Raw genomic sequence first — 19,334 nt, 5'->3', positions numbered from 1 at the left:
TCCCCATTCAGGCCTGCCTCGCTGAGATGCTCACAGATCTTACACGACTGTGAGTGACTGAATGCCCCGTCTCCAGAAATGGAGCTTTGTGGTGGGCGGTGGTCACGTACACGGGCGTCGGAGGGAGCCACGTCCGCCGTGACGACCCAGTCAACCCTCAGTAAACACTTGGTGGCACATGTATGCATCACGCGGCAAAACAACATCGGAAAGACAAAGGCATCATTTTTGTTGGCAGGTAAAAGACTCTGTACCAATGCTCCAGACTTCTTCTTATCCGGGGGTGGGGAAACAAGAAGCCAGGACAGAGGCACCCTCCGATGCTGCCCACGCGCTTCCCTGGCGCGGGCAGGAGACCCTCCCGGATCTGTGCTAAAGCCTTTCCGAAGTCACCACTGAACTCTCCAGGGAATGATATTTACAACAAAGGCAGAGTGCCAAAGCAGAAGGCAAAATCTGGCTCGAATTTCCCTACAGCCAAAAGATAATTTCTAAAAATGTGCCTTGTCTCTACCTCTTGAAGTAAGAGAATGCTTTTTAGCAATCATTCTCCACAATCCTATCTCCCCACAAGGTTTTTATGCCAGTCTGCCCCTCCTCATCAATTCCGCCCAGTACTGGCTCTTAGGAAACACGGTCAATAATGACTCCTTAAAAATGGGTCAGAAGAGCCTTACACTGGCTGATAAGGTCCAACTCAAAATGGGTACCTAATCGGACCAAGACTGTCTTCCGTGAAACGCCTCCGTGTGAAGCCGCCTACTTTTTGCATTCCCCCCCTCCCCCGCAAAAGAAAACTATTAACCTTTTCTGTTTGGAAACAATTTTAATAATGCAGGACATCCGTCCTTCCCTTTCATTTATAAGCAAGTTACAATTTTGGTTACTTAGGAGTCAAAACCAAATGCAAACTGAAACTAAATATAAAGGGATGTTAACAAAGAGGAAGGGGGGGAGGAAGAAGGAAGGGCTCAAGTCACTTTTGTATCAAAGGAAATCGAGCTTTAAAAGAAAAATAATTTCATTCTACCAATTAACTGCCACTGCTGCACTGCATCTGAAAGAATGCTTGTAAGCCTATTCCTGTGCTCAGATCAGCTCATCTGTACCAGTGCTTAGGAAAGAACACTTACTCTGTATTTTCTGTTGTTAACATAACTACAAGATAAATGCAAAAATAAAATAAAAAATTTTTAAAGCATATACTACAAAATCTTAAAACTTGATCATTTAAATATATACCAGTCAAAATTGGTAAAAGTTAAGTTCGTCATCCCAAGGTTAATTCACCCACACGACACCCACACTGTATAATAAGGTATGTATTTAGTTGCCTACCTAGCAATCTAAAATAGAATATGTGAACAACAATGGCAAATTAAGTACTATGCTAAGGGAGAACTCGAGTCTCTGAGTACCCAGAACACACAATTGCCACTCAAACATTATGTAACAAAGAGAATTATTAACTTTTATGTTCCGTGTCCCCCAGATTTTGTAACAATGCCTTAACTGTGCATCACATTTGTGCTGAATTTTACAGTTTACAAAGCACTTTCACATTCATTATTTCATCTTTATCCTGGCAAAAAGGTAAGGGAAGGAGGGAAAGAAGAGAGAAGGAAGGCTCAGGATAATAAGAATCCCATTTTACAGAGTAGGCAGAACACTCAGAAATGCAGTGCCTTGCCTGCCATCCACAGCCAGTAGATGGAGAGGCAGACCTCCACGCTGTACAGCATGCAAAGTCCGGTCACGGGAGAAGCCCTGACACTGGTATAGCAAGACTTGCTGCTATCTATGACTTTTCATCCATGACCTTCATTTGTAAGCTGAAAACTCAGGGACTGATTGTATTTTTACAGGAAGCGGCACCTATGATTGTTCTCGACTATGGTTACTCAAGACAAAAAGCAAAGGGAAAATGATCCGGGCGGCGTTAGGTGAATCAAACTTCTTCAAAACACATGCCTCACCCTATTTCCCATGAGGCTACAAGACATGCAGAAATGAAATTCTTAGACCTCGCAAATGTTTTTAAATTGCCAAGAGATTTTCAAATCACAAAAATTCTGATGGCTTTTATTTACCAGGGTCTTTAATCCCCTAAAAATTGTATAGCTTTCTGTTTCTGTATTAATATACATATAATATTCAAGTTTTACACTGTTTTCAAATCACCAATCATAATGCATTATTTACTCAGTAAATATATGACACAAGTACATCTATATTACTCTTGGTCTATATAGAGGGTAGGAGAGTAAACTTGATCACCCCAAGAGAAGCCTCTTTGGCTTACTGATCATTCTAAACTGGTTATTTTTAAGAAACTGCAACACAAGAAAAACTCTGAAACCATGGAAAAGTCACCCTATTGTAAGAGACATTTACATGTATAAGGGAAATCTCCATTCTTAAGGGGGTCTCCCTCGGCACCAGGAAGAGGAAGAGGACTTTAAATCTCTGGAAGGCCATGACTTAAATCTGTATAACAATCACACACTTGTTTACCGTGCTTTTCCTGGTCACCTCCCCGTGTGGCATCTTTTGTCTTTACCTGGAGTGTATAAAGGTGACAGCCTCAGCCATTTGTGGGAGTAATTCCATCTCCCTGGGTCTCTCCCATGTGGACTGGAGGTCTATTTATTAACATCTTATTTTCTCCCATTGATCTGTCTCATGTCAATTTGATTCTTAGACCACTTAGAAAAACCCTGAAGGGCAGAGGAAAATTTTTTCCTCCCCAACAAGGTTTAAAAGTAAAACTTCCATGTTGCTTTATCAACTAGAACGCCAAATTTAGACAAGCTTCTCCTTAACTCCAAAATGGTAAGAAGAGCAGTTCATTACTTTAGGTCAAAGAAAATGTAAAGAACACAAAAACAAAATAAAAACGAAGGAGAACTTTCATGTAATCATCTGCACCTTCCTCTTAACTGACAGTAACTGCTGTGCCTCTTCTCCACTGCCTGCCTTCTAAGCCTCCTTGTTCAGAAGCGCTGAAACTACACCATATTCTTACATGTGGAAGGCAGGCACGCACAACAAAGTTTTGATAAACCATACAATGGTTTTGCCTAAGATACAGATTTAGATCAACCATAGCTTGTGTAAATAAAGTTTATACACTGTTTATAAAAATTACTGATTGGGGCATCTGGGTGGCTCAGTCAGTTAAGCATCTGTCTTCCATTCAGGTCCTGATCTCGGGGTCCTGGGATGGAGCCATGTCAAGGTCTCTGCTCAGCGGGGAGCCTGCGGCTCCCTCTCCCTCTGCCTGCTGCTCTTCCCACCCCCACTTGTCTTCTCATTCACTCTCTGTCAAATAAGTAAATAAAATCTTTTAAAAAAATAGTGATGAAAAGTAGTCTATAAGTTTGCCAGAAAATAATATAATTCACCCCATTGACTACAATAACTTTATATTGGCTGTTACTTTGCCCTGCACCCTACCAGAAAATACTGAGAATGCACACAGACAAAATAACTATCACCCATCCAAGGTCACTAGTCCCGTTACCACTGTCCACATGGTCAGAAGGAGTGTCAACAAGCAGGGCTGTACTTCATCCAGAGGCTTGTCAGCAGTTCCCTTGTGCAGGGCTCCAAGCTTACCAACAAATGTGGTCACCTGCTTTACCTGACCAGGGGAGATGGAGGACAACTCATTGCCCAGGGACAGAGGAGAGGCCAGCTTCTGTGAGCAGCACGGGCGCACCCAGCACTGGGTGACCGGTATTCATGGACTCATAGAGAAAAAAAACAAAAAAAACCCTTAAAAGCTGGAAAAAAGATAAGTTGAAAAAAGATAAACTGAATAACTGTCTTAATTATGATCCAAGCAGCAAATACATCTGTAAGCCTCAAGAGTTCTTTGAAAGGCATTTCCATGCTATAGGAGAACCATAATCACTGCTCAAAGACAGGAAAAATATAAGCACCAAATATTTTTGTTAGTTTTCTGTGTAAAACAACCAAAATCATCAGAAGTGAGTGTTTTAAAAGTTACAGTTGAGTCATCTGGAAAGCACTCTGGCCTCAGTACAGCCAGATCAGGAGGCAGAGGGAGTCCACCACAGGGGATCGCGTGTAAGGGCAGCCGGCACCCGCTCTCCCTCAGCCCACATCTCCTAGGGCACAGGCAAGGCCCCAGGACAGCACCTCAGTGGGCCCAGGACAGGGCCAAGGTCTTGGGTTCTGGGCCTTATTTTGCTTATGATTTGTCTTCTTTGGCTGTCTTAAGAACCAAATGAGATCATGAATACAAAACAATTTAGAAAGTCGATGTGAAGTGTGGCCATCCATGGAACTGTCCAGCTCACCGGGCCTGCCACCCGCGCAGCAGCCCAGCAGCCCCTGCCTCCTGGACTCCACACCCCCGCGTCAGAGCCATGCCCTCTTGTGAACTGGGCTTCCTTTGTTCTCTGTCAGGGAAGCCGTCATAAACACACATGTGTGCTTCCTCTGCCTCCTGTGTGGGGGATGCAACATATCGCTTTGACCCTGGGAAGGCAGCAAACCCTGATACCACTGACCCAAGACTCGGGTGCAGGTCCCCACACCTGCTGCTCCCGTGCCAGGACACCTTCCCACCCACAGCCCACTCTCCACCAAGCGGCTACACTAGCTGACCAGTCTTTCCCTCCGACCTGTCCTCAAGGAGCTCAGCCCCAAGCCCCAGACCGGTTCAGCCACTGCATACATTTGGGGCTAACAGGCTATATGTGCATAGGTGGCCTTGGCCACCAGACCACAGGCTCCCCAGGGTCTTGGACATCACTGGCCATGCTCTACCACCCCATCAACAGCAATAGCCCCTCCAAAGCGTTCACTGGAGTGAAGTGTGTTCAATTGGGGGAGGCAAATGCATAAATACAGGATTCTAAGTAATAAACAGAAACCACTAGAGATCCATCTGAGGAGAGTGCTCCGCAAAGTGACAGACGAATGGATGGACGGGTGGACAGACGGGTGGACAGACAGACTGACAGAGAGATAGATGGACAGACAGACCGATGGATGGACAGATGGAAGGGTAGATGGGTGGAGAGATGGACATATGGACGGACAGGCGATAGATGGATGGATGGACGGACAGACACACAGTAGCTCTGCAGTCTGGTGAAATCCAGTGTCGCATCCGCAGAAGCTCTCCTTGCTTTGCTCTGCCTGGATTCTTCCCCAGAGAAAAACCTTCTCAGATTGTGCCCTGATTTAGTACCCCACATTTACAACAAACCATGGTGAGATTCCGGGTTGGAACGAGGGAAGCCTTTCTTCTTCTGGAAACGGGAGCAGGGCATGCATGAAAGGGAAAGCAGACAAGCAGAACTGGCAGATCGCTGTCAGACCGGCAGACGTTCTCAGGCAAATTCAGGTTTACAAGAGTTGATATGAATGTTGAAGACAAAGAAATCAATTTCTCTAAAGTAATCTTTGCCCAATAAGCTCTTGAAAGTGGGCACAGCGGTTTGAATAGAGTTGTGAAGGAATTCTCAGTTAGAGAAATCCTGTTACGACGCTCCCTGGTGGTCTAGTGGTTAGGATTCGGCTCTCGGGAAATCCCGCTGACCTGGAGCCTCCCATCATCCGCCCGGAGCGGAGGGCCTTCCCAGTCACCCACCTGCCTGCTGAGGTCACCTCTGGCCATCATACAGGTGAAGAGAGGCCCCATGGTTTCCCATCGGGCTTGGATTTAATGTGACCGCATCATTCATACATCCCCCCGCACATCACTATATGATGATGCACTGTAACACATAACACGCGGTCAGACGTCACACGTACAGCGCACTCCACACTCGGTACACTAACCCTGCTAAAGTCTTCCTAACGTATCTAAACACTAAGTAGGGCTGCACTACCAGGTGTTCACTAGGCTCACTAGTCAATACTTCAGGAAAAAAGGAAAGACACAAGTATGCATGTGACAGGGATTTCTGGAGCAACTGGCCATTCTGAGCAGTACGTATCAACCTCCATGCACACTATTCTAGTTATTCACAAGAAAGGATACGGCGATAGCATCTCTTTGGGCCAGTGTGACATTCATGCAAAATTTAAAGTGTTCTGCCAAAAGAAAGTCCACATACGTCCTCCGGTTCTCAGTGACAAGTGCATATTTCTACGTGTATCTCTTGATTTCTGCCTCATTCTTTGTAGTGACTTAAGACTTAAGACTACAAGATACTAAAAAAATGAAAATCACTGGTACAAATTCTAGGTGGAAAGCCCCCCAATTCCTTTTTCATGAAAATGTTGCCCTTACCACTTCCCACAGAAGTGGAATTACTGGAAGCAGAGTACCCTGCCCCATACTAAATGGGTCACTATACAGCAAAGAGCTGGCAAGTCCCACAGGTTTGGGGTGGTGCCCATGTTCTCAAACTATGAACATGACCTCAGTGACAGGGCAGTCTTTCTACTGAAATACAGTGCCTTCCTAAAGACCAAAAAGGAAGAATTTGTGTTCATCAAAAATAGTAATATTCTTCCAACACAAGGAGGGGTCAGCAAGCTTGAGTCCACTGCCAGTTTTTATAAATAAAATTTCCTGAAATACGACAGCAGAGGTCATTCACATAGGTGCTGTGTTCTCTCGCTCCGAGGCAGAGATGAGTGGCTAACAACCCCTGGAGAGCCCGCAGAGTCTGAAATGCGCACCATGTGGGCCTTTCCAGAGAAAGTTTGCCCTGTCCTCAGACAGTAGTTCCCTACAGACATTTTCATAGAATATGTCTTGGTATTTTATTTTAAAGTAGTCTCTTTATCATGAGGCTTACGCTCTCACTGTACTGGAGAATAACAGCATCGCTTAATGATTTTATCAGTTATTGTTTATAATCTTCTGATTCATAGAAATTCCACAATAAAGATACTCTTTACTTAACTAAACCCCTTCTGTGCCAAATTTATAAGTAAAGCTATATTCCCTATGTAGTTTTAAAATATTATCTAGAATAATCACTTATAAAAGCTGAGGACTAGGAACATCAAAATGTGGGAACTTGACGATTTGAATGCTCTCTGAAAAGAATGTTCTGGTTTATTTAACATTCTCCTTGAGTGTTCACCAGAAAGCCTTTTCTGTTCTCGTTTTGCTAAAACCCTCTCCAAAACATGTCATGTCCACATCCCTGCGTTCCTATAGAGCATTCGAGAATCTAAGTTAGCCATTCAACAATGAAACGCTTTACCTCTGGAGAAACATAATTTCACCTTGAGACCAAGGATATATGTAAGACAAGCACAACCGTTTGGAATTATATTGATCTGAAAAATAATCTTGGAACTTAACCAAATTAGTACTTTTTAAAAAGTTAAACACCGGGGCACCTGGGTGGCTCAGTGGGTTAGGGCCTCTGCTTTTGGCTCGGGTCATGATCCCAGGGTCCTGGGATCGAGCCCCACATCGAGCTCTCTGCTCGGCAGGGAGCCTGCTTCCTCCTCTCTCTCTGCCTGCCTCTCTGCCTACTTGTGATCTGTCAAATGGATAAATAAAATCTTAAAAAAATAAAAAAAAATAAAACGTTAAACACCTCCGACTCTAGAAATGGGATGAAGACAATAACTGTCGCGGACTCTGAGGGTTCTCTGGGCAGCACAGGCCTCTGGTGTACCGGTTACAGCCCCCCAGGCCATTTCCAGTTTCTGCCCAGCCTCGGGGCTTGCTCCTGGGGAGGGGAGACTCACCTGAGGCGTCCACCTGCTCCTCAGGTGCACACCCCGAGCCTCGCTTTCAGGGGGCCCCGTGTGGCCCTCCAGCAAGAAGAGTCTGGAAGTACAGGGCTAGCGATCCTCCAAACAGCCCTCCCCAGTGAGGGGGCGGCCAGGGGTAGAAGCTCCTGCCCCCACCTCCTCCGGCCGGGCGCGGTCTGGGCGGGAGTCCCTGCTGGGCTAAAGCCCTTTCTGTGCACATCTCAGCAGGAGTATGTCACCCCCTCCCTCCGCTGGCCTTTGCCTGCTTGCCTGTGACCCTCCCTTGACCTCACATCACCTCTCAAGCTCTGCTTTCAGGGGAGACCAAACGAAGTAGCGGGAATTCTACCCAATCTCTCCTGGGGAAACTGAGTCCCGAAGAAAAGCCCTGGAGCCAGAGGTCTGGCCTTCGAGGATGTCACAGACACGCGACCACACTCCGATCCGGCGAAGCCACAGGAGTCACCAACGCGGCGCCCGCGGACGGCGCCCTGACCTCCCCCCGCCCCGAGTCCCCATCCAGAGCAACCACGAGGCACACCCACGACGCGTCACAGGTGCTTCCGGTCCAGGACAGTCCTTACGTGAGCTGGGAGCGTGAACCCAGGCAAAGTCACCCGGCAAGCTAAGCAGCAGGTCAGGTCACATCCTAAAACAGGAGCCCACGGGCGTCTTCTCCGGAAAACGGGCCAGACGGGCGCGGGCCGGCGAGCAGCTCTGCGGCAGCGCCGGGGTCGGGGCCAGGATGGGGCGCCAGGAGCGGCGCCGGGAGCCCAGCGAGCGGGCCTGGAAGGCCGGGCCGCAGCCAGCCCGGGGCCGCAAGCATGTTCCCTGCAGAACCTCTCATGGAATCCGTTTCCTTTAAAAATCAAAAGCAGTATTTTAAGGATTTCTGAAAACGGCTTTATATTTTCGTCTTTCTAAATTCTATTTTATTTTAATTATTTGACACAGAGAGGAAGAGAGCTTGCACAAGCAGGGGGAGGGGCCGAGGCAGAGAGAAGCAGGCTTCCCGCTGGGCGGGGAGCCTGACGTGGGCCTGGGTCCCAGGGCCCTGGATCGCGACGGAGCCAAAGGCAGACACTTCACTGACTGAGCCACCCAGGCGCCCCTTTTTATCGTAAAAACCTAAGCTGAGCTTCTCATCCTTAATACAGAATCGAAACCAAAATATTACAATGTAAAAGTTTTGCAATTCAAGGAAATCCCACAGTATTATGACTTAAAAGAGATTTAGTTCTCCTTTGAAGGAAAATTATCGAAGGGGAACTAATGTCTGCAGAGCACCTTTCTCAGAGCAGGAAACTGGGTTCTCCGAAGCCAGGCAGAGTGCAGATCTGAGCCCAAACGTGACTCCAGAACCCGCGTTTCCAGGGCACCGCGGGCTCCTTCTTGGGACCCTTCCCTGAGGGTGTGGCACACTGCGTGAGTGATTCCTGCCGCACACTCTGCTGGTCGCCGGAGATGCACGGGTAGCAGACCCCAAGCCTCCGAAGTGAAGGACAGAAGAGCCGGCCGGCCGCTCTGGAAAAGGACACACCATCATCACGGTGCTCCGTCCGGAGAACAGCAGGAGGAGCACTCACCAGGGAGGCATGCTGAGTGACTGCATGGGATTCTTTTTAATGTTTATGAAGTAGGACCTGCTGAAAAGCAGAAGCCGATTCAATATATATTTTTTTTAAACATGTACACGTCCAGGGTGTGTGAGTGGCTCAGTCAGTTAAGCAGCTGCCTGCAGCTCAGGTCCTGATCCCAGAGCCCTGGGACGGAGCCCCCACAGTCCTGTCCAGTTGGGTTTCCTGCTCAACAGGGAGCCTGCTTCTCCCTCTGCCTCTCCCCACAGCCCATGTTCATGCATGTTCTCTCTCAAAAAAATAAATAAAATTCTTAAAAAAAAAAAACCCAGACATGTCCACTATACAGTATTAAAGAATTCAAAAATATCGTAACAGATAAAAGTGTAATTCCTCAGATTATTTGCAAAGTTTTAAATTAAAATAACATAACTCACTAATAGTTTTGTTTCAGATAAATGCAAACCAGATGTAGCGTGTTTTTTAAAGGCCTTTAAAATGGAGACTCACAGGGGCGCCTGGCTGGCTCAGTGGGTAGAGCATGTGACGCTCGATCTCAGGGCTGCAACTTTGGGCCCCGCGCTGGGTGTAGAGATGCCTTAAAAATAAAAAGCTTTAAAAAATAATAATAAAATAAAATAAAATGTAGACTCAAAATGCACCCTCAAGGAAATAACTGCTAAAGGGTCCATTCTGACCTTTCAAGTTAGACCGAATTCAATTAGGAAAGAAAAATGGAGTAGACAGACTGGACTAAGACCACTCCTGTAATTAGTTAAGAACTCACACCAATAACCTGCAGAATTCTACAGTAAATTAATAACCAGCTGCAAAGAAAAAAGCTAACTATACAACCAAATCTGGGCTGTGGTGTCCTCTGGACAGTGGCCCAGAGACGTGCGTTGCTTCCTCGGGAGTCACACGGCTCACCTGAGTCCCTCCAGGGCCGCCGGGCCTTCCCAGCAAGGACTCCAAGCAGCACGGAGGCCCCCAAGAAACACTGCTCTTTAGTCAGGCCGGGAGGATGTGAACAATTCAGAGACACAGGAGAAGGGAGGCCACGTCTGTTGGAAGTGCCAAGGATCCACAAATGAGGAAAATGCCTGTAACAGCCACTCCAGAAACAGATGCCCCTAAATGGAAGAATTCTAATGACAATCACTTTTTTTTTTTCTCTAGCTCTTTCTCTTTCCAAAAATTCTTCCCTTTTATTTTCAACACATTGTCCTTTAATTCCTTGCCAAGAACGTGGAATTGCTCTACGGCTCCATTTCCTGGTGTCAGTGTTTCCAGAGGCTTCCTGTAACTATAAACACCTTTGCCGGCCGAAGGATGCTTCTGGCAGCTTCGTCCTCCAGCTCCCTGCCACCTGCAAAGGTCCTTGTGGGGGCCACCATGCTGCCCCTTCATGGAAGACCGTCTCCTGGGGCTCACTCCGAGTCCAAGGCTGTGACGAAGGCGTGCGCTGGCACTTCCTTTGTTCAAGGCTCTCTGGCCAACGCTCCACGTACCCGATCTCCTGTCATCCTCACACCAACCCCGGGACAGGCGAATCAGCTGCGACCCTGGGAGACACAGAGCCAGGGGCGACCCCTCGGAGCACCTGCTGTTTCTGACCGCCCGGCGGCCCAGCCGGAGGCAAGAGGGATACTGCGAAGAGCCGTCAACAAGGAGCAGAAGGAGCAAGAGTTGACGCCGGCCCCTCTCTGCGCTCACAGCTCTTCTCGGAGGCCCGTGTCCACCTCGTGGCCGCGGCCGGGTCGCCCCACACCCAGGCCGCAGCCCCTGACCCCGCCGGCGCGGGGCACCCCCCAGCAGGCCGCGCCCCAGACGCAACGAGTCCCAGGGATTCTGGCGCCCCAGGATCCGGTTCCAACAGGAAACCAAAAGGATGAAAAAGTCACTTAGGGGGAAAAATGACAGGTTTCCTCACGACGGCCCATTGATAAAAAGAAGAGCACGGTTCGGAAACACAGAAGGGGTCAGAACCACGGACGCGGCCGAGTCTCCCGAGAAACGGAGCTCGGCGGCAGCAGGAACTCGGATCAGGAGCGCCTCCAACACAGGGCCTTCCCCGGGGACAGGCCCGGAGGCCTCTGTGGGGCTCAGCCTCCCACTCCCCTGCCCCATCCTGGGGGGCGGCGGGCTGGGGCAGCAGGGGTCGTCCGGGCTCTCCTGGAACAGCCGCGGCCGCGGGGACGCGCCAGGGCCCCCGGCTGTGCGGCCGGAGAAGACCCCAGCAGCGCGAGTCCGGCGTCGGGGAAGTTCGTGAGGGCGGAAGGCAGACCTCGGAGCTTCGGACCGGGTTTTCACAAAGTCCAGGACCTGGGAAGGAAGCAGCAGCGGAAGGAAACCCGACGGTGGACTCGGAGGAAGCGACACTAAGTGATAAGACAAAGCCAAGGTCGGGGTGCGGAGCAGGACACGGGGACGTCGGCAGGGCTGAGCCCCGCCCTGCGGAGGAAGGAAGAGCCCCCGGCGGACACCTGGAGAAACAGGGAGCAGTAACTTCCCACCCAGAACATCATCAGGGAAGAGACGGCACCGAGGACCTGAGGAGTTGGGCGCCTCCGCGAAGGCCCCGCCGCAGGAGGGGTCTCCGGGGTCCAGGACCGGGGCGCAGCGGCTCCCGGCCCAGCCCCGTCCTCCGGAGGTGCACGAGCTCCCGAGCCCCTGCCCTGAAGGAAGAGTCACTCCGCGCAGCCTGGGGGGGGGGGGGGGGGGACAAGCCGCCGCGGCCCCTGCAGACGGCGCGGACCGGACCGCCGAGGCTCCGTTTCCATTCAGCACAGGAGCGCCAGGATGCGAAGCCCACGTCTTCCCTGGGAAGACTCTCCGATTCTTGCCAGAATGTAGTGATTTCTACCAGCTGAAGCGGCTGGGCAGCTCTCCAAGGCTTTAAACAATACTTCACATCTTCCATGGGAACCGTGCACTGCTCCCGAGTCAGACACTACATTAAAATAGAAGTGTCCCCCTCCTCGAGCCGTGGGTGACGCTGAAAAGGAGCTGGTAAGATGAGGCACGAGGAGACTGGTGCTTGCGGTTTTGTTTTGTGGTTTTTGTTTTTTAATATTCATGGTTTGACATTTGGGGATCTTGTGTAGAATTAGCGGGAGGCCGGAGGAAGACACAGTGAACAAGCCTCGGGTCTGAAAAATCCAACCAAGACCTCAACAGGAAGGTGACAAAAATCACAACAAGGAGGGGGACCTCCTCAGCCACGGGGCAGGCGACCGACCTGAAACGGCGTGTCGGAAAGTCACTGTTTGGAAATTCAATTTTCAAAGAGGTAAATTACGTTACTCAAAACTGAACACGTGGGGCGCCTGGGTGGCTCAGTGGGTTAAGCCGCTGCCTTCGGCTCAGGTCATGATCTCAGGGTCCTGGGATCGAGTCCCGCATCGGGCTCTCTGCTCAGCAGGGAGCCTGCTTCCTCCTCTCTCTCTCTCTCTCTTTCTCTCTGTCTGCCTCTCTGCCTACTTGTGATCTCTCTCTGTCAAATAATAAATAAATAAAATCTTAAAAAAAAAAAAAAAAAAAAAAACTGAACACGTATGAAAAGTATAGGGGGGGGGGTCTCTACACCTCGGGCTCCCTGTCCCCCCGCATGCCACCGAGCAGGACAGGTCCGTGCTTTACCGGGGGTCTGCCTGGCTCCCACATGCAAGTACAAACAAACGCAAGGACAGACGTCTCCTGTCCTTTCCGGCACAGGAACGTGTTCACGCCGCTGCACGCTTCCTTTCTGCCCACAGCCAGGAGCCTGGAAGACCCTTCGTGTGCATCTCTATCACTGGGGCAAATTTTATTGAGGCAGGTCCCGTGGAGACACTTTGCGTGGTTTTCAATGCTCTCTTTCAAGTGGTGCGGCAATACTTCAATACCCTGCCTATGCGCAAGCGCCTCTGAATGGTAAACTCCCAGGAGAATTATCGCTTCATTGGGTACATGCATTTTTAATACTAATCAATACTGCCCAATTGCTGCTTCAAAGGTTGTACCCATTGATACTCCCACCAGGACTGTACAGGAACACCTTTTCCCTCACAGATGTGCCAATGGTGTGTTAGCAAGTTTGTTAATCTTTACAAATTTGACAGGTGAAAATGCTACCTTGGTGTTATTTCAAATCACATTTATTGTATCATGAATGACATTGAGAATCTTTCTTTTTCTTTTGCCTTTTTTTTTTTTTTTTTACATAATCATTCACTTCTTTTTCTAGAACGATCCGTTTATTTCCTTTGACGATTTTTTATTGGGTTCTTTAACGTAACAGTTTCCAGAAGCTCTGTCTGTATCTGGAGTGTGAGCTCAATGCTGTGGCAGGAGCGGTCAGTGTGTGCTTCCTTCTAGGGTGGGCTGTGGACAGCTACAAGAAATCCTACGCTGCTGGAGCTCAGAGGCGCAGGTGGGAGTTGAATGGCCACGGACAGAAAGGCCAGGAGCTCACATAGAGCAGCTTTCCAGGAATCTAGCCGGACTTTACTAATGGTACTGAGGGTCACAGAAGGTCTGTTACTGTAGATTCACACATCAGTCTTTTCTCTGAGTACTTCTGGATTCTGGATCTTGAATCACATTGAATGGGCCCCCCCCCCCATTCCAAGCCTAGGAAGCAATCAGTTCACTTTTTTGTCTTACGTTTCTTTAAAAAACAAAAACAAAACAAAACAAAAAGCTATTCAAACATATGATCCATTTGGAATTTCTTCTGGAGGTGCAGAAAAAGGTATGATCTAATCTTGTTTTTGTCTACAAGACTTCCTAGTTGTCCCCAAATCATTTTACTCAATAGTCTACTTTTAACCCTAGAAAAGATAATATACTTTTAAAATATTCTAAATCCCTTCATGTGTCTGGGTCAGTTCTAAGACTCTTTTATTCCAAAGCACTGGTTTAACCTATTCACATGCCGGGACCACACTGTTTTAATTGTTGAGGTTTTATAACGAAGTCTTCCCTTAATCTGCCTTAAAATAATTGGATATGTTTAATCATGAGACACAAAGAGTTTATCCTAAAAAGGCAGATGATCGATGAGACAAGAATGTTTGCAGAGTAAACTTCTGGTCTTGGGACAACAAGAAAATCTGAACATGGATATAATCCTAACAGCAATGATAAAATATATAATTACCAAATCTAGGAAGCCATAGTAATCAGGCTCTGCGGATATCATTTTAAATGTTCATTTTGGAAGCTGTTAAAACTATAATGCAGAAACACATAATCACATCATGTATGAATAGGTACAATTTGAATTCCACACACTCAGGATGCTTTCTTCCAGCCGTGACCTGCTCTTCATGCAAAACTGCCTCTTACCCAGTACTTACCAACTTTTAAAAGTCCAAATATGCTCACATTTTTATAAATAATTCATGATATCCACACACATGGCACTGTTTAAATACCTTCATAAGCAACGTTTTCTCTTTGCTACTGTAGAAAATGTTTTTGTCAAAGTAAGAAGCTTTCTATCACTGCCTCAGGAAAGAAAACAGAGGCAGCCGAAATGCTCCAAACACGCATCTCCCTCCTCGCCATCAGCAGGTGGTGCTTGCCCCTCGCTGAGCTCCCCGTAGCTGGGGAGCCCTGGTCATTGGTGTCAAACAGTGGTTTTGGAGTACACGGGGGAAAAAACAAAGAATCTGATGATGTCTGAAGTTATACTAAAACCCAAGCACCACGTTACTTACTTCATTTCTGCCTTCCTTTTGGGAAGACTAACATTCTTTAAGGACCATTTTGATCAGATTCTCCCACCTAAACACCTTCGCTTACTTATTCATGAGAATTATTGTCTAATTGCTTGGCAGTGTGCTAGGCACTGAGGTTAAGAAAATGAATAAAACATGCTTCCTGCCCACGGGAAGGAAGGGAGACACACACTAAGTGGAAAAGTACCGGCCCCAGGCACTGGGGGTGGGCAGAGATGGGGGACGGTGAGCGGTGAGCGAGGCCAGGGAGAAGGCGGGAACTCCCAGAGGCCAGGGAAGGGCAACTGGAAGGAAAGGAGGGGCCTGGGGGCGGCGGGAAGTTCGCCAACTACAAGCAATTTGGCGCTGGAGGAAGTGGAGGGGAGAGGGGGTGGCGGGAGGAGGGGGAGTCACACCAGGCAGAGAGCTTGGTCCCAGGCAATGATGCCCTTAGAGCATTCTTTCCCCTGTGCACCCCTCTGGTCATTGCTGAACGGTGTCATAACTGCCTTGATCTTGTCTGCACCCCACCTGGAGGCCAGGAGGAGGTCTGTGGACACAGCCATTGCCCGTGAGCAGGACAGCAACTGGAACACGGGCGCTGGACGAACCGTGCCTGTCACGTGGCGCAACGACACTGTGCTTGGCACCCCCTGTCCGGCCCCAGGATACACACAGAATGACCTCCGCACGAAGACTCGGCAATCTCTCCTCCACTGCTCACACTGCCTTTATCTTCTGCCTCTCTTCCCCGTGACGCATGGGCCCCGGACCCCTCTGTGCGCGCGAGCTCGCTCTCTCTCTTTCTCTTTCTCTCTCTCTCTCTCTCTCTCTCTCTCTCTCTCTCGGGCTCCAGCCACAGCTCCTCCCCTTGGGCCTCCCGCCAGCTCTGCACACCACACACCCTGCCTCCTTCAAGATACGGCTCCAGTTTCGTCCTGCTGGGTGGTTTTCATCAAGATGTGCACTCAGAGCTTCCAAGCGTCCACACTTCCCGCCTCCGGGTGTTTGCCCGTGGGGAGAGCAGGTGCACTTGACTCCCGCAGGGCTCTTGCACACAGCCGGCGGGCGGCCCGGGCTCCGCAATTGCGCGGGACTCCCTGGACTTTCCTCCTGGACAGCTGTGGGTCACTCCCGTCACCGGCCCGACCATCCAGTTACTGACCCGCCTGCGCCGGCAGGGCCCCTGTGGCCTGGCTATGTGCCCCGACTCTGCTCACTACTGGGGGGTGCAAGGTGGAGGATCTCATGTCGGCTTCCTGCACGATGCCCTACCTGCACCTGACGCCCCCAGCCCCCACACTGGCCTTCCACAGATGTCCCTGCAGAGCCCCCTCCAGTGGCCTTGGCGTCCTTCCTCCATCTTCTCCCAGGCTTGCTCTGTTCTCCTTCTCCTCCTCCTCCAAACTCCTCCCAGCAAGTCACACCCCCGGGTCCATGCCACCAGGGGAAAAGCCAGCTCTCACCAGCCTGCAGGGGAAGGCCACGGGGCTCTGTCTCCCCTTTCCTGCCCCACGGCTACACCTGTCGCGCACTGGTCTCCGGGGACTCTGCCCCATGGAAAACAGGTCTGCCTCTCTGCCACCACACTCAAAATCCCTGGACGGGGCCCTGAGGGCACGGTGGCGCCGCCAACTTACTCGATCTGCGGGGCGCCTGGCTTCTTCCGTGCAGCAGAGCCCCCTCGCGATTCCAGGACGCGGTCTCGGCCATCTCCCTCCTCTCGGGCTCACTCTTCCTCTGGGTTCTCCATAGTTCTTCCTTCCGCTCCTGTCACACAGTCTTCTGTCCCTCCTGCTCCCCCAGGTCACGGCAGGTTTCCATTCAGAACTGCGGCTTCTCCTGCTCCCAAGAAGTCACAGAGCCTCATCTCCCACCCCACTCCTTCTGCGGCTGCCCAGAGAGCCCCCCTGTCATTCCACACCCCCTGCGGGGGACGCCACCGCAGCGCACAGCTGTCTGCTAGTGACTCCATCAGGCGGCACTCGGAGCCTGCCGGCTGCGCCCTCGCACAGTCCGGCCCGTGCCCAGCGGCCACACCGAAAGCCCAGGCACCCCTCCGGCCCTCTCCTGCCTTCACCCACACACCCGGTCCACCTGCACCTGCCTCCAAGCTCCTCCAAAAGCCACAATTCACTGCCACGCGGGTCTCCCGGTCTCTTGCCCTGCCTACTACAGGGGACCACGTGTCCTCCGTCTCAACAGCCCCTGCATTGACTCACGGAACTGCAGCCAGAATGAGGTTCTTGGATCACAAAGCCCATAATCCCCAGTAGTTTAACACCTTCCGGCAGCTTCCCTTTGCTCCTGCATAATATGCAATTTTCCCCCAACTTACAAAGCCCCAACTGGCCCGTTTGCTCTGTGGGTTTCCCTCCACACCACTGCTCTGGTCCGTGCCCAGGCTCTGACGACAGGGGACCCTCCTCCTGTCCCCTAACCTGAGACTCCCTCTGCTTGGGGCACTCTGCACTACTGGCCGCATGGGCCGTTCAGACCCCAGGACAACTTCCCCTCCACAGAGAAGCCTCCACAGACCACCGGAATGAAAGGAGCTGTCCCGTCAACTCGCGATTTTAACTCCACGCATAGTTCTCGTGGCATCTGGCACTTTCCATGCTGGGTGGATTCCTCCCTTCGCAGGATCGGTTCACGTCTCCATCACAGCCCGCAGGCGCCCACGCAACCAGGGATCCCTGTACCAACAACAGTGCTGACCAAATCGGTGTCAATTCCAGCATTTTCTGTCCTTCTATCCTTTTCTCTGGACAAGGAACCAGCACCACCATCACCAGCCCTGAACACACACACACACACACTTCCCTCTCCAACCCAGGAACCAAGGAGCCACCGGGCCCCTGCCTCATCAGCCACCAGTCCGAGGAATGTTACCTGCTCCTCCGGCTTCTGTCTCCCCTACTTCTCAGGTGCATGCTCTCCGTCTCCCACCCGTCCTCAGTGGGCAGATGACGAGTCTGCCCCTGGTCACACAGCAGCCCGGCTCCACCACGGGAGGCAGTGGGCTTCCCACCTTCTTCCTTACCCCTCTGCACGTGGAACGTCAGAGGGGCTCAGCTTCCTGTCCCTCAAGCCCCCTGCGCTCCCTCCGCGAGGCAGGGACTGAGTCTGCAGCCCTGCCCAGCTCTCCTGCTTGCTGTGTGCAGAGAGCTTGGACTCTGTCCCCGTGGGGTTGGATCCCGGCACACAGAGGCCCAGGCCAAGTCCTTTTCAACGAGTGGCCTTCCATTCCCACGTTCCCTTTCCACAAGCCCCACGTTGTTGTTTTTTGTTTCTTTTCACCCTTGAATTTCCCAAACAAATATTAGAGCACCTTCAACACGCATGTCAGCCACGGTGGGTCTCAGGGATAGAACCAAAAAAGACAAACTCCCTCCCTCAGGCGCTCACCGAGCTTGCTTTCTGCACAGGGAAGCAAGGCAATCAACAAGCTGGCCAGCAAATGAGCAAGAGAATTCCAGAAAGTGGTAAATGATACAAATAAAATCCGAGTGCTAGTCGTCTTCTGTTTCCTTCCTAAGATCTGGAGCTACTCTATCACTGTGGAGTTTTCCCTTAGACCAATTTAGATCAGCTGGAGGAGCTTGATTTACATTTTAAAAGGAAATTAAAATGTTTTGAATTACAACTAAGAGTTTTCCTTTTAAGGGAGAAATATTCCTTTTTCATGAAAATTATTTTTTTCTTTCCTTCTCAGAGTGCCTCAGCTGTTTTTAAACAAACAAAAATTAACAATATATTAATTGACGAGATGCTCATCTCCCCAGGTTTAACCTGCTTTATAGTAAACAAAATCCTAGCATTTACTTAATTATCTAGTGCCCTGCATTTTTTTTCCCCTCCTGAGGAGGAAGGACTTTTAAGATCCACATTCTCAGCAAGTTTCAAATAGGCAACACAGTATTATTAGCCATAGACAGCACGTCCTACATGAAGGCCCCCTGACTGACTTATCTTGTTGTAATGTACTTCTTTTCCCAAGGGATTGAAGACGTTCTATGTGCAAAATTATCCGAGGGTAAGACATCGGATTGACGCGAGGGAAGACACTGTCCTTTTTCCGCTGCCTCTGATTTAGATTTTTAGGGATTATCTTTGTTCATGCAAGCTTTTTGAAACTAAACAAGGAGTTTTATGAAATTTAAATTAACACCCTTAAACAGTTTCGGCCCATTTAAACAGCACAGCGGGTGGATTTCGGCCCGTCCAACTACTCCAGCGAAAACAGACAAAACGTCTCTACGGACATCCGGTCATCGGACATCGGACATCTGGTCTACCATGACCGGCAGGCACCCTGGCCCGGCAGGGAAACTCCACAACTCTGCTTTGT

The 19,334-nt window shown here is 50.0% G+C and overlaps 1 protein-coding gene across 4 annotated transcripts in view; it reads right to left on the bottom strand.

The window, feature by feature from the left end:
* PDE10A (phosphodiesterase 10A) overlaps window positions 1-19,334 on the bottom strand; it is a 551,217-nt gene that overhangs the window by 257,469 nt on the left and 274,414 nt on the right. Inside the window, exon 1 of one of the 4 annotated variants that reach the window (XM_082732175.1) lies at window positions 16,624-16,873. The exons of the other annotated variants lie outside the window; for them this stretch is intronic. Coding sequence (XP_082588301.1) covers window positions 16,624-16,696 — 73 coding nt within the window. The 5' untranslated portion in view covers window positions 16,697-16,873. Of the gene's footprint in view, window positions 1-16,623; window positions 16,874-19,334 lie in introns of those variants that run through there. 4 annotated transcript variants of the gene reach the window in all.

Source organism: Mustela nivalis, assembly GCF_964662115.1.
Source record: "Mustela nivalis genome assembly, chromosome: 5".
NCBI lineage: Eukaryota > Metazoa > Chordata > Mammalia > Carnivora > Mustelidae > Mustela > Mustela nivalis.
Note: the sequence above shows the minus strand (reverse complement) of the source record. Positions and strands in the feature narration are given on the sequence as shown.